General features: G+C 40.4%; 1 protein-coding gene across 4 annotated transcripts in view; it reads right to left on the bottom strand.

Moving 5' to 3' along the window:
• Positions 1–9,707, bottom strand: part of LOC128890077 (GRAM domain-containing protein 2B-like) — a 60,829-nt gene extending 51,122 nt beyond the window's left edge. Inside the window, exons 1-2 of one of the 4 annotated variants that reach the window (XM_054148272.1) lie at positions 9,505–9,707; positions 6,771–7,038 (exon numbers count right to left, since the gene is read on the bottom strand). In XM_054148272.1, coding sequence (XP_054004247.1) covers positions 6,771–7,038; positions 9,505–9,565 — 329 coding nt within the window. In that variant the 5' untranslated portion in view covers positions 9,566–9,707. Of the gene's footprint in view, positions 1–6,600; positions 6,747–6,770; positions 7,039–8,732; positions 8,876–9,083; positions 9,383–9,504 lie in introns of those variants that run through there. The other 3 variants (XM_054148274.1, XM_054148275.1, XM_054148276.1) reach the window with 3 other exon arrangements.
• Positions 9,708–13,346: the final 3,639 nt, after the last annotated feature.

The following is a 13,346-nucleotide window of genomic DNA, read 5'->3' as shown; positions in this document are numbered from 1 at the left end:
CCTCGTTTATCATCTACACAGCTTGTCATGTCTTCGTCGTGTCATACGAGGAAAATTCTCGCGTATCGCGACTTCCTATGGTCTAATTTTGTACAACGTGGAACGCACCAAGTCCGTTATTCAGGAGTCCACTTAGGAACCACTCAATATTTATATGGTATATAGGACAAACAGCTGATCGGAACATAAATAGGAAGTCACACCTGTAAATTTCAACTGCTTATATCTCTATAACGAAGCCTCAGATCGCAAAATGGTGAAGGACTTTTCGATTCGTACCGAAGGCTTGATCCTCAAAAAAGCTTGAATTGAATTTTTCACCGCTTCTAATGAGTTTCTGAAAAACATTCTCGAAGTTAGCTTATTTCTGGGGAACCTGGAGTGGCCTTACCCCTTAAGTTGCTTTCTTTTTTCACTTCTGGTTGCGCATTCTCGTGTTGCGAAATTATTTCATCTTTAAACACAATATTCTTATCACACGAACAAGCATCTTCCCACGTCGTCGTGTCTATCGTGATTTCAAGTATCAGAAATTGCTCCTTAGGTTCCAATTCTTTCTGGATTTCAAGATATGGAGCCAGACATTCGTGCAATCGTCTCTTAAATTCAGCGAACCGTTCGGTCGATGGATCATTTTCCGCGAAATGAGTTTCCAGCATTCTAGCCAGCAATTCGAATCCGACGTTGAGACTCTTCAAGGTAATGTTCTTCTCTGATTCGTCGAACGTTTCCTCCGAACTTTCATCGCCATCGTTACTCGTAACATTCGAGGCAGATTCGTCAGCCAATCGTATCAATTTTTCGCCGCCATCGTCATCCGTAATATTCGCGACAGATTCGTCAGCCAATTGTACCAATTTCTCTTCGTCTAACTCTTTATCGTCGTCGATTAATTCGTAAATGTCCTTCTCGTTCGTGTCAACGAATCCCTTTCCGCCCAAAGCTCGAGCAACGTCTAGTACACGAACGATTTCCGTGGCCACCAGTGTTAAATGGCCCTCCATCGTAACTACTCCGGGACAGATGCGTTTCCAGGAAACATTCAACGTCGAAGGTTGCAGGTCCTTCACGCACGAACCGAGAATTTCCACCGAATCCAAAATAGAAAACTCTTCCAACAATTGTATCGACGTTTCGCTGCGACGCATTCTATCCATAATGAATTCAAGCGTTCGACGTATGTAATACAGTTGCAATGTCTTTATTACACCCTGGTTTAGCGGTTTGAATAATCGGATGGTTCAAATTTCTCGGATAACACGGCACGTCGTCGATTATCAACAAAATCTTCAAGTCGATGTTTCTCCTATCGGTGTAATTTTCTACCTCAGGGACAAAACAGTTGGAAAACCAATCGTGGAATACGCCACCCGTCGTCCACTCCTTTTCATTATCTCGCCAGTGAACAGGCAACCGAAACTCGCCGAGTCTTTCCATCTCGGCCGAGTTTGAAGAGCGATTAATTAACATGGGCTTAGTTACGTAATCCTCCGACGCGTTGCTGCACAAAAGCAGCGTTATTCTGTCCTTGGCAGCCTCGAACTCGGAAGCGGTGCGCTCGTTTTTCGAGATACAAGAACGATGGGGCAATCTCTTCCAATAGAAACCGGTTTCAGCGACGTTGAACAACCGATCGGCCGTATAACCAACACCCTCGATCGTTTTCACCAGCTTCTCCGAAAATTTCTTAGCTGCCTCCGTGCCACCTGCCGCTTGTTCTCTGCGAGTTATCAGATTCTGCAGAGGGAATCGATTTTTGAACCTCTCGTACCAGCCTTTGCCTAGCGCCGAATTCGGATCTGGACCGTTCGTCGCTCTTCTTCTGTCTTCTTGTTCTTCTGGATGCAATCCTATATCCACATCATTAAACAGTTCTCCATTTTTGGCATCAGCTTGTCTTTTATGCGAACGACTCTGTTCAAGCTCACCGACGACCCGAGTTTCGCTACGGCTCTTATCTTATTCTCGTTTCGTCGGATCGTTCGAACCGTCGATACGTTCGACTCCAACTTCCTGGCGACGGATTGCAATTTTTCCGCTCTTCAGCCGATATAAAATTCGGATCTTGTCCTCCAGAGATATAAATTTTCGATTTCGGTGGTCATGGCTGAGGAAAAATCTGTTTTTCTGTACACTTTTCAAAACTTTTGTGTACAGTCTTACATACTATGTTACCACGTCGAATTTAAGGGGTCACTCTACTGTGATGGCTGAAATTATAACTGTACAATATTTTGTTGATCCTTTTCACGATCAAAGTTGAATGAAGATGATTGCAGTTCTTGTAGTATCATAAAGCAAAAAAATCGAAATGATTATTATTCAATAGGTTTATCGCTATAGTCGAAAGTGATATTAATCATTTTCGTAATAAACTAACAAAATGGCGAAGCTTTTTAACCGACTTCGAAAAGGAGGAGATTACTCAATTCGACATGTATATTTCTTTTTTTTATAAACAATTTTTAAAAATCGTCTTTTTCGTGGTATAAATCATTTAGAAAAAAACGATTCCCGATGATCCATTTCGCTGCCACTACGTCCCTGCCGAGATTTGCAGTTTCTTACAAGCAGCGACGAGCAAAATCGTAATCGCAAATACCAATACGATTGTAATCGAATGTTTTACGAGTTGTGGTTACGACCCAATTATAACCCTTTTGAACATAGGGGCGCGCGGGATTAGCATGCGCTGTGTACCCTTTAGTTACGCCATTGAGAAGGATAACTAATAAACAAACTAAACCTGCGGTCGAGTGCGGACTAGGAAACGCAACGCAACATTCATGGAAGAAAGAAACGTAAAAGACTATGGCGGACCAAAACTGAAACGACCAGGGATGAGAACGTGTTTTGAAATAGTCACACCTGCGATGAGTATTGTCGTAGCTAGCAGTCCAGTAGAGGGGCGCCACTGTCCCACGTTACTGCTACACAGTCGCATGCAAGAACCGAGACTCGGAAATTGGGTCTTCTCACGCGGAAAGGAAACTTGAACTATTTTAGATTTCCTATGTCTGCCTCCCGTTTCTCATTTTGTGCAGCATCGAGGAGAACCTTGGCGGCTGTTCTTTCAATGTAACGATCAACCCCGAGGAAGCTCGCTCGGTCAATGCGATCGCAGCATCATCCCTCTCGGAAGCACGCTCACGGGATTGGATTGAATTTTCGATCGTTGACGTTCGAGTGGGTTCGCGCTCTCTTAACCGGTAAGGTTCACTTTTTCCCTCGTGCTCGTGAAACAACGATCGATATATATTAGTCGGCGCACTTTTCGTGATATTCTCGTACGTCTTCTACCACGGAGTACCCGTAGATTCCTCTCATTCGAGCGCAGTTCGATCGTTTTAATCGTTACACCGAGAGAGGTCTCGATCGACTCTCGCGAAACGTGGCGTAATCGAGTAAACGTGAACGAGTATGTTTCGCAAGCGTTTCACAGCGCACCGAAAATACGGCAATGCGGTGCGTGGAAGCGTGCTGCAGACCGCGCTCGTGAAACTCCTCGCCAGCCGACGACACTTCCGCGGATGCACACCAATGGTACAGCGCCGTTCGATGCGCGATGAACGCACACTCAGCTGATTCGGCGCGTCTGCGCCAGTCCTGCCAACTATTGACCCAGTGGTTCTTAACCACCATGCCGTGGCACACTACCGTGCCATCAACAGCCGGCTTGCGTTCTGCCATCAATGTTTTACAATATATTACAAGAACCTAGATGCCCGAGCTATAATAGGGTGTCAGTGGGCCTCAACGGACATCTAAAGGAATTTAATGGAAGAAATTAAGGAATAATGTTAAGTATTGTAATATGATTTGGGATAAAACACTTGTGCGAGACTGGTGATTTGTAGCAAGCAAGACTGGACCGATAGGTGCAATAATCGATATAAAACAGATTACGTACATTTATAAAACAAACAACAACAACATTTCAAGAATTGTGACAGCACTCACAGGAAGAGGCAACGAACTGGGGCTTACCGATTTGAATCAGCTTTTAACACAGTATAGTACTCAATTAGGAGAGTATTTGAGTAAAGCAGTAAGGTGCACTACTCCGGAAAAATTAATGAGAAGAATTAATTTAAGAAAAAAAAAAATATACATGTCGAATTGAGTAACCTCCTCCTTTTTCGAAGTCAGTTAAAAACTATCAAACCCGCGTATCTTCGATTCCGTCAAAATACCTAATCGCGCGCTAATCGGGCGCTGCGATTGGTCGGTGTTTTTCGTTAATAATTCAAAAATGAAGCCCCCACTGACATTTTTGCAAAGGAAATTGTTGTTCAGAATCGTCTCAACTACTTCCCATTTCCGGCTCCTACACGAGTTTTGGGACACCCTGTATATATTCATTCATTTTTAACTTTCCGATTTATTTTTATGAATATGTTAGGTGCACAAATAAGTTCGGTATCTTTACATATATTCAGCTGTAATTACATTTCAAATTGAAATTTTTTCCCCGCTGATCGGTATCTGAAGGTATCAGCTTCACGCTACTAAATTCACTATGTAACTTTAACCTAATTGGTATACAAGGTGTCCCAGTCTAAGTGATACAGAACTTTTGGAATGCAACGATTGCCACTTTCGAGTCTTGAGGAAAAGGGTCTGTTTTTCCTTAAAGCAGAAAGAGGGATGGGGTCCTAGCAGAGACAGAAAGCGATGATCCTCAGTCCGTCGAAATAAGTCAAGTGGTACGGGTCGTCGTGAATTTCGGACATCTTTCCTCTAACATTCTTATATATGTTGCAAACCTTTAGAAGATAAAGTTTATAAAAGCACAATTCTAACAAGAGCTCTAACTCGAAAACTATCAGCCGAGTGCAAAATTTCAAGTATGGAAATTGCATGGTAAAATGCGAAGTTTCTGCATCAATGAAACCGCCCGGGGCCGAACCGAGATTTTTCCTTGAGAATTAGCAAACTTTGAAGCGTTATAGCTTGAAAACTATTAAAAATCGGGTAAACATATTAAAGCTTAATGAATTCGTCTTGAAAAGTACTATCGCATGGTATAAAAAAAAAATATATAGTTTCAATTGAAAAACGAAACTTGACCATCATATCTCGTTAAATAACAAAGTTAACAAAAATTCCTTCACGCTGAAGCATGAGGCCCGTTTTACCATGCAATTTCCATATTTGAAATTTTGCATTCGGCCGATAGTTTTGGAGGTAGAGCTCCGTATTACTTAGGCTGGGACACTTTGTATGTCTCTCAGATACCCATCCCCCTCGCTGCCAGCCCATTCATATTTCTTTTGCCCGTAGTTTCGCCAGAGTAACCCCGAACACCGGTGTAATATGATCCGAACCGATTGATACGCTTCTGTCGAGTGTTTTCTTTTTCTCGGACCTCTTTCTCCTTTCGCTATCTGTCCTTTTCTACGTTCGACGCTCGACGCGTGTCAAGTGTAAACACATAAAAACACTCGAGTGCAATGTTTTGGGTATCCGATTTTGCATGCCTCATTCAGTCGATACTGTATCTTCTAATGTTGTGCCAACAAACTTCGAGTGTAGAGAAGGACAGCGAACGAAGAAGAGGACGGAGCGACATGCGAAAATGGCGACCAACACCGGGATTATTTCGGTGAGACATGTAGTAAATATGATGCGAATTACGTCGTGTTTGGTCTCGTTTTAATCAGAGAAATGTCAGGAACATGATGGTAACAGTTTTATAACAAAAACGGTAATAATAAAACAAGTTTGATCGTTGCATTAGCATTGTCTCATCGAGATACCCGATCCCGGATAATCTTACTGTCCATTTATCGTAGAGAAACTTGTGCATTTAAGAAGACTGTTGAATTATATACATACATTTTCGCGTATTACAATGCGCATAATCGAAAGTAACATATTTAAAATGATTATTAGTAACTTTTATTTAGTATGTTTTATCAAGTGAGACAATATTTTAAAAATAAGTAGCATATATACGCTATTGATTAAAAAAAGAAATATTATTAATGTACGTGAAACAACACCTATCGACCAATTTTTCTCAAAATTTATTCAAGTCCTGAGACGATAAATAGATCCTTTTTTAAAGACAGTTTTCAATGCCACGTAAAAAGCAATATTTTAATTCTACCGTAAGGGGTTCGCTAAAAACTTTCTTTCGTCATGGTATCCACATGAAATTGATGTTTGAGAAACACTGCTCGAATGTATACAACAACCCAGCAGTGACGTAACAAGTCGAGCACGACACCCGCGACGGATAAATTATTGCGCTCAGATGTGTCCTAGCAAGATCAAGGTAATCACCGTCCAATATACTGCTCTATGTTTTTAATCGGCATCAAGCACACAACAAACGACCTACAGGTCCTTCCACGATCGAGTGACACTTTCTCTCTAACCGAAATCTCGAGATAAATTATGATCCGAAGGGAACATTAAAATCTAACAACTCTCCGAAATGTCAATTTCAGAGGGAAGCTTATGAAAACAGTAAACAACACGTTCCTAGCCAACTTGTCACGATATATACATATATATACACACGGATTCTTTCTTGAGAGATTCACTTGGCGAGAGGGAATTCTCTCGCGGTAGTATCGTTTTGGTTAAACACACCTCTCTGTCATGGGAAGCTTCTTCTTCCAGAAACAACGTAGTACTCTCGCTTCAATGGAAAGTCATCGATGACGCTGGTTCGCGGAAATCGTTATCCCCTCGCGGATGTGCCCGAAGGAAACCGAAGAAGCGTCACAAGCACAGTACGCGATAGATCAGAGAAGACTTACGTGGGCATCGACACGGCTGGGCAGCCGAGTTGCAGGAGGTTCCTGGCGAGGTATTCCGGCGCAGGTGCGTCGATCGCAGGTACGGACTGCCTGGCTTGGCGTATTGGCGTACCATCGGAATTACTTGTCCACGAAACGGACGACGGTGATGATTTTCCATCGTAGGACGACACGTTCAATCTAGTACGATCAATGTTACTCGCGTCCGAAGACCTGGGTATCCTTAACGAGCCGCTACGTCGCAGCTGCTGCGTGCCCAGCTCGCTATCTGAAACGACCAAACCTTTAATCGTCCTCGTTGATCTTTTTTAACTACCTCGGGTTCACCGAGTTCGTATGATTTGATTTATTCGTGCCCAAGTTCACGATGTTAATCTTTTTCGACCTGACGGGAATATGAATTGACCTCTCTAGTTGAAATGTTCTGTCCGTAGCATTTAACCCTTTCGCAGCGGCTTTCGGTTTCGCTTTTAACACTTTATCTACCGGGCTATTTAGAAACAGTCTTTAATTCAAAAAAGAATTTTCTACAGTAGCATATGATAATCTAGGCTGACAATAATTCCTTCATACTATTGCATAGTATATACATAGATGAAGATGACCAAAGATTGACCAAATAGAGTTACAACAGCTCAATGAATATTATACATACGTATATACACATATATTTTTAAAACTATCCAATAAATTTTCTTAATGTAATTTACCCATTTTTTAAAAATAGCGTCTAAAACATAGTTTTCCACTATTTGGCAAATTGTATGAACTAAATCTCTATCGTATCCTCCCAATATATTTAAACGCTGATAAAAAAAAAAAAAAAAAAAACACAGGAAAAGGTTAAATCTATTATAATTAGACTGCAAATTTTACGCATTTATGGCTAACAATAATATTGAAAACATGCAAAAAATATACCTAATGCATGTTGAATATATTCTACTAATAATGTTGTTTGTTCGTTTTGCATAAGTGCATATACCTTTTGGTTATGTTTATCATGTATTTATTGTATCAGATTGTATCGGAAACGTATAAAGTCAGTAGTATAATTACAATAAAAATTAGTAATCACACAGTCTCGGTCTAAACAACTGTAATTGTCGTATCAACACTATTATATTTCCTTAAGTTTCTCAGAAATTGTGAGAGAGGATTCGATAACAGGCAACAAACCATCTAATCGACTAATTTGTATGCAAATAACGAGTCCGTGAATCGAACACTATTATGTTACAAGAAATTTCTTGTAAGTACGAGCTAAATAGTAATTATTGAAGTTTTTTCACTTCGCTTCACTTTTTGCAAGTATGCAATATGGAAGTGAATGCTAATTACAACGATAAAAAATTGATAACGGGGGAATTGTTCGTAAGCATGTTATTATTTATGGGTTCGTTGCAAAAAATTCTTCTTGTACACCGAGTAATTATGTTCCGGATAAAATGTTCAATTGAAACAATTTTACTTTGTTAAGTATTCAATGCACTGCTGTTCTTCGAGGTTTATTATTAGTAAATTAAAATTAAGGATAGTTATAACTGTATGATAAGTATAGTTAACGTGTCGCAAATGGGCTTTAGGAACTGCAGTCCAGAGACCTCTGCCAGCTAGAGAGTCCCCAGAGATTAATTTGTGACAATTTGACGAATTCACACGCAAGCATGAAACATTACAAGCTTCTGGTATCTACACTCTCGTAGTAAACAATGGATTAACTACACCATTCCTTTACGGTGAAATAGCACTACGGATTTACCTAGTGTAAACGGGTAGCCCAGGGATAACAAAATCTTATTCTGACACTGGTCGTAACAATTATGATTGATAAAAGACAAATATATATTAGGTAGACTGCAAAGTAATGTCGTTTCTTTTACATTAAATTCAAACAAATCTTTAATAAATTATCGTTTAATTTTACGAGCAAGCATTTAGATGTTTTTAGCGTTTCATCACCTGAGTAATGTCCTCGTCCTGACATGGTTGTAAACGTGTATGACTTACTTCGCGGTGGAAATAAACAAGAAACGGCTCGAAGTGGTCGAGAACGCGGCAAGAAGTTACGCGAACTGATGGTCTGTTGAATGAGTAGCGACTGATGTTTAAGAAACAGGTGTGGTAATGTTAGGAAAGAAGCGATTCTAGCCTATTCCTGGCGGCGATGCTTTAATTCGTTTAAAACCCTCTTGCATCACGTCAACCTTAGTATTAGTGTACTATGTCTTCGGTGGGCCGTTAGTTACGTGAAAGGCATGCTTCTGTAATCAAATCAACGCCTATGATTCGATTGGTATCGTTTAAACTCACCTCGTATTTCATAAATTCGTAGTGCCATGTCGCATTACAAACAAAAAAATCTCTCTGTACCCGAGAAATCTCTACGACGCGAAAACTTGATCGAATCGAATCAAGAAGCGAAGGAGCTAATCCGAACAGAATTTCACGACGCGTCGTCTCTTGCACAAGACTCGCGACAATTTGTTCGTCTATAAAAAGAAAACGAAACGTTGATTTTTCATGTTTCCGTTTGAACTGCGACAAAAGAAGAAACCGTGCCAATATTTGAGCGACGACCTCGTGGACCTCTATCTAACAACTGAGAACTCTCGAGCGTCTAGCAAGGTACAAGGGCAGTCACGTTTTTGGCATTTGGCCGCGCATCCTTGCCGTGAATACCGCATTTCTCTGAATATTTGCGACACGTACGTCGCCACTTTGCGAATCTCACCTGATTTCACAGTTATTTCCGGCATTGCTCGCGTCCAGGGAGTTTCACGATGAAATAACATATACGCGGAACACGTTGAAATGAGAGCGAGAGCGTGAGCGACCCGGCGCGCGGCGTGCCGATTCCTCGGTGACGTTTACTCATCGGGAAATACCTGAGTCTGGCAACAACTACAGGTACCTATGCAGCGCAGGTTGCGTCATGCGGCAAAGCTTGGGGGGGATCGAGAGACGAGGACCACATTTTGGAAAGTATACGCAAGATAGAACGAAGACAATTTTACTTTACTGAGCGAAAATGTAAAAATGTTGGAGAAAACTAAATCTCGCGATTAGGATTGTTCTTTCATGAAGACTACTCTGAACATTCCATTCTTAAAGACACATTGTCTTAAACATACATTTTTCTCTACCGAAAAACCAATATCAAGCTCGAATAAGGAACATCGTGTTCGTAAAATTAATCTATTATACGCTGCTGTCGTCTCTGCTGCAGTTGTTGTGTCAGTAGTCTAAAGACGCTCTTCAGCATGGTTCAGTATACAACTATGAATAATTTTAACGTTATGAAGTTCATGAAAAAAATATCCCTGCCGTCCATAAAAAGCTAAAACCACCACTTTAATAAATTTATACAGATGCTACTGTTGAGAGCAAACACTCTCCGTGTCGACAGGGTCTTCCAATCTTTTCATTTACGGCTGGAACCTTCGCTATCCATTATGGTTGACGACTTACTATTATCGAGATACTTTGTTTTTTTACGGACCAGTACTTGGACTATACTAAACGTGATGCAGGAAGTAGAGAACCGATCCGAAGGAACCGATCATCTTCCTCTCGAATCAGATCCACCAGGAGGACGGGAACCGACCTTTCTGTCCAGTTACACAGTTGGTCACTACACTTATCACATGAAGCAATAGTGACCAAAGTGGTGAACGAAGTTGCGAGTCCAATATGGACCTACGAAACTCGGGCCCAAGCGGTAGACATCGACGCGCACTAAACAGACCAGACTGATGCTTGTAAACAATCGCAATACTTAAGTAACTCGTCGCGAGTCTGACTCGCGATATTCATGTTGGGCCAAAATCTACATCGCGAGTCTGACTCGCTAAAGTACAGGAAGGGGTTAATAATTGTTTGGTAGAGGACAGACTCTCGTACATCTATACCTTAAAACTAATCATAACCATCACTTAACCCACAAGCATAGATAAAGATTTTGCCCATCTCTGATTTCATTGGAATCATATATTTCCATTTATCCAGAAAAGCATATAGACAAGTTAATGGACACGAAAACGGTATCGCCATCTCGCGGCGGTGTGCGAACTAATTTTTCATATATATTCCTTAATACATATCATATTATTAAATAAAAAAATACAAAAAAATGTCGCGCCATCTCTGGGTGAACTGCCCAAGTTTGTCGTGAAGTAGTTTCCACCCCGCGCTGCTAGATGTCGCAACCGACATGTAATTATTCAAAACATAAATTCTGTACTTTTCTCGGCATATAACTGTAATTTTACATCATAATTGTCATAATTCAACATCAAATTGTTGATTTGAAGACTAACAATTGACTGATATCAAATATTTAAATAAATGAAAATATAAAAAAAAGTGGCGCCACTTAGCGACGCAAAGTCGGAACTATTTCACGACAAACTTGGAAGGTTCGCCGAGAGATGGCGCCACATTTTTCTGTATTTTTATTTATTTAAAGAATCAGAGGAGAGAAACGGATTATGATTGTCAAGCTGATGGAGATTTGAGTTTTATAGAATATTGTTAGTAGATTCTTAAGAATTTAAGTAAGATTAGAAGGAAGATTAAGAAGAAAAAGTAAAAGAAAGATTAAGAAAAATTAGACCTAAGAGGAATCGCCCAAAAACTGGAAGGAATCACCAAACGGTATATCATAACCTAAAATAGCAAAGCCATATGGTTTCCAAAGTTTCTGGGTGCCTTATGGCAACACGAGGCAACCAAAAGTTGAGGAGAATAAAGGAAAAGGACAAAGAAAGCGTCCATCTATCGGGTATAGGTGGAGCTGAGAGGGATAAATTAAAAAGAAAAATAGAAACCAGCGAAGTAGGCGACTACGGGGAAATAACAATATTTATTTAAAAATTGCTGGAACCCTGGGATGGCGATCGAAGGGGTCTGAGTGCGGAACCGTAAAGAAATCCCTTTATAATTGTGAAATAGTGTAGTCCAGCAAATCTCTACAGTGAGATTCTTATTTCTTTTTCGGTTATATTCCAAACTACGCAATATAAGTGTGTAAAAATAGAGTGGGAGCAAACCACTGAGAATCCCACATCTACGGGCTACACAGCCCGTGGCGTGGGTAACGCGACCATGATGCCATCCATCAATCTGGACAATGAAACAAACGAAACATGGACAGAAGTCATTGGAAAAAGACAATTCAATACAAAGGAAGGACCACGTAAAAGAAAAATGAGCAGTGACTTAACAATTGGATGAGAAAGAACTTCTGGCCTCAATACCACTATATAGACTACAACGAAAAGGAGTGCTGAAAGGCTTTTCCATAGACCTGGAAGTAAATGACACAGTTAGTCAATCCGTGTCGTCATGTAGAATTAAAGAAGCCAGACGATTAAATCGTAGAACAAAAGACTCCCAAACAGGAGCAATTGAATGGATACCAAGTGAAACAGTGGTACTCACATTCGAAGGTACAACTCTCCCAGATTACATCAAACTATACGGCCTTTACAGAGTAAAAATAGAGGTTTACTTTGGTTTAGAGGTTAAAATTTGCAGAAGCGAACTCATATGCAAAACTTGCTCGGAAGAAGTAGTCCACCCAGAAGGAAAATGCCCAAAGATGGAAAACCCAAAGTGCCTACGTTGCAACATGGGACACAGCACATTAAATAAAAACTCCGAGGGACTGAAGAAACAAAAAGAAATCTGCAGCACAATGGCTTATAGAAAGCTCAGTTTCTGGGAAGCTAAAAAAATATTAGGTGAAACTACACAACACTCAAACCAACAACAATCTGTAATACAAAATACAATCGAAAACTACCCACCACTTGAAGAACAACCGCAAGAAAAAATAATACAATTAAAGAGAATAGGAGGTCAAGAGACGCCACCTGTAAACACAATTGCTTGAAAGAAAATCACAAACAGCATCTCAGGTATAAGTACAAACATCGACACAAAAAGCAAAACTGCAATAATCAAAGACAGAAAACTTAACCACCAAAAGACCAAAAAAGAAAAACCAACCAGGAAAGTTAACACTGAACTACTGGATGCAGTAACAACTGCTCCCAGCACTAGTAAAATCATACAAACCTGAACACAACCAAATTGTACTACTCCAAATCTCATAATAAAAACCACTCAACCAATCAAACAGTACAAACCCAAGAATTCATCTTAAAAAACTCAAATAATGGACAATAGATTGTACATAACCTTGTGGAATTGCAGGAGTATAAACACAAAGAAAACAGAAATCCAACAGCTATTACATACAAACGACATAATTATTTGTACAGAAACTTGGCTAAAACCCAAAACCAAATTTTCACTGAACTTTTATAACATGTAACAATGAAACCGGAATTAAATAGGACTTGGTTTATGAGAAATGTGACGATCGCACGCGCCTAATGACCGTTCCCGGTAGACTGTGATAGTTCAGTTAAAAGTCTAAAGGTTTATTTTTGGTCAGATTGTCGCGCCAAAGGGGGAACAACGTGGCCAATGTAGCGTGTATACGTAATTGCGTGAAAACGATTGGCTTTGGGTGATGTATACGGTCCGGTTTAAGGACCCTACGACGTT

This window comes from Hylaeus anthracinus, unplaced genomic scaffold (assembly GCF_026225885.1).
Source record: "Hylaeus anthracinus isolate JK02 unplaced genomic scaffold, UHH_iyHylAnth1.0_haploid 12000, whole genome shotgun sequence".
Taxonomy (NCBI): domain Eukaryota; kingdom Metazoa; phylum Arthropoda; class Insecta; order Hymenoptera; family Colletidae; genus Hylaeus; species Hylaeus anthracinus.
The sequence above is the reverse complement of the archived record's forward strand: the minus strand, read 5'-3'. Positions and strand labels throughout refer to the sequence as shown.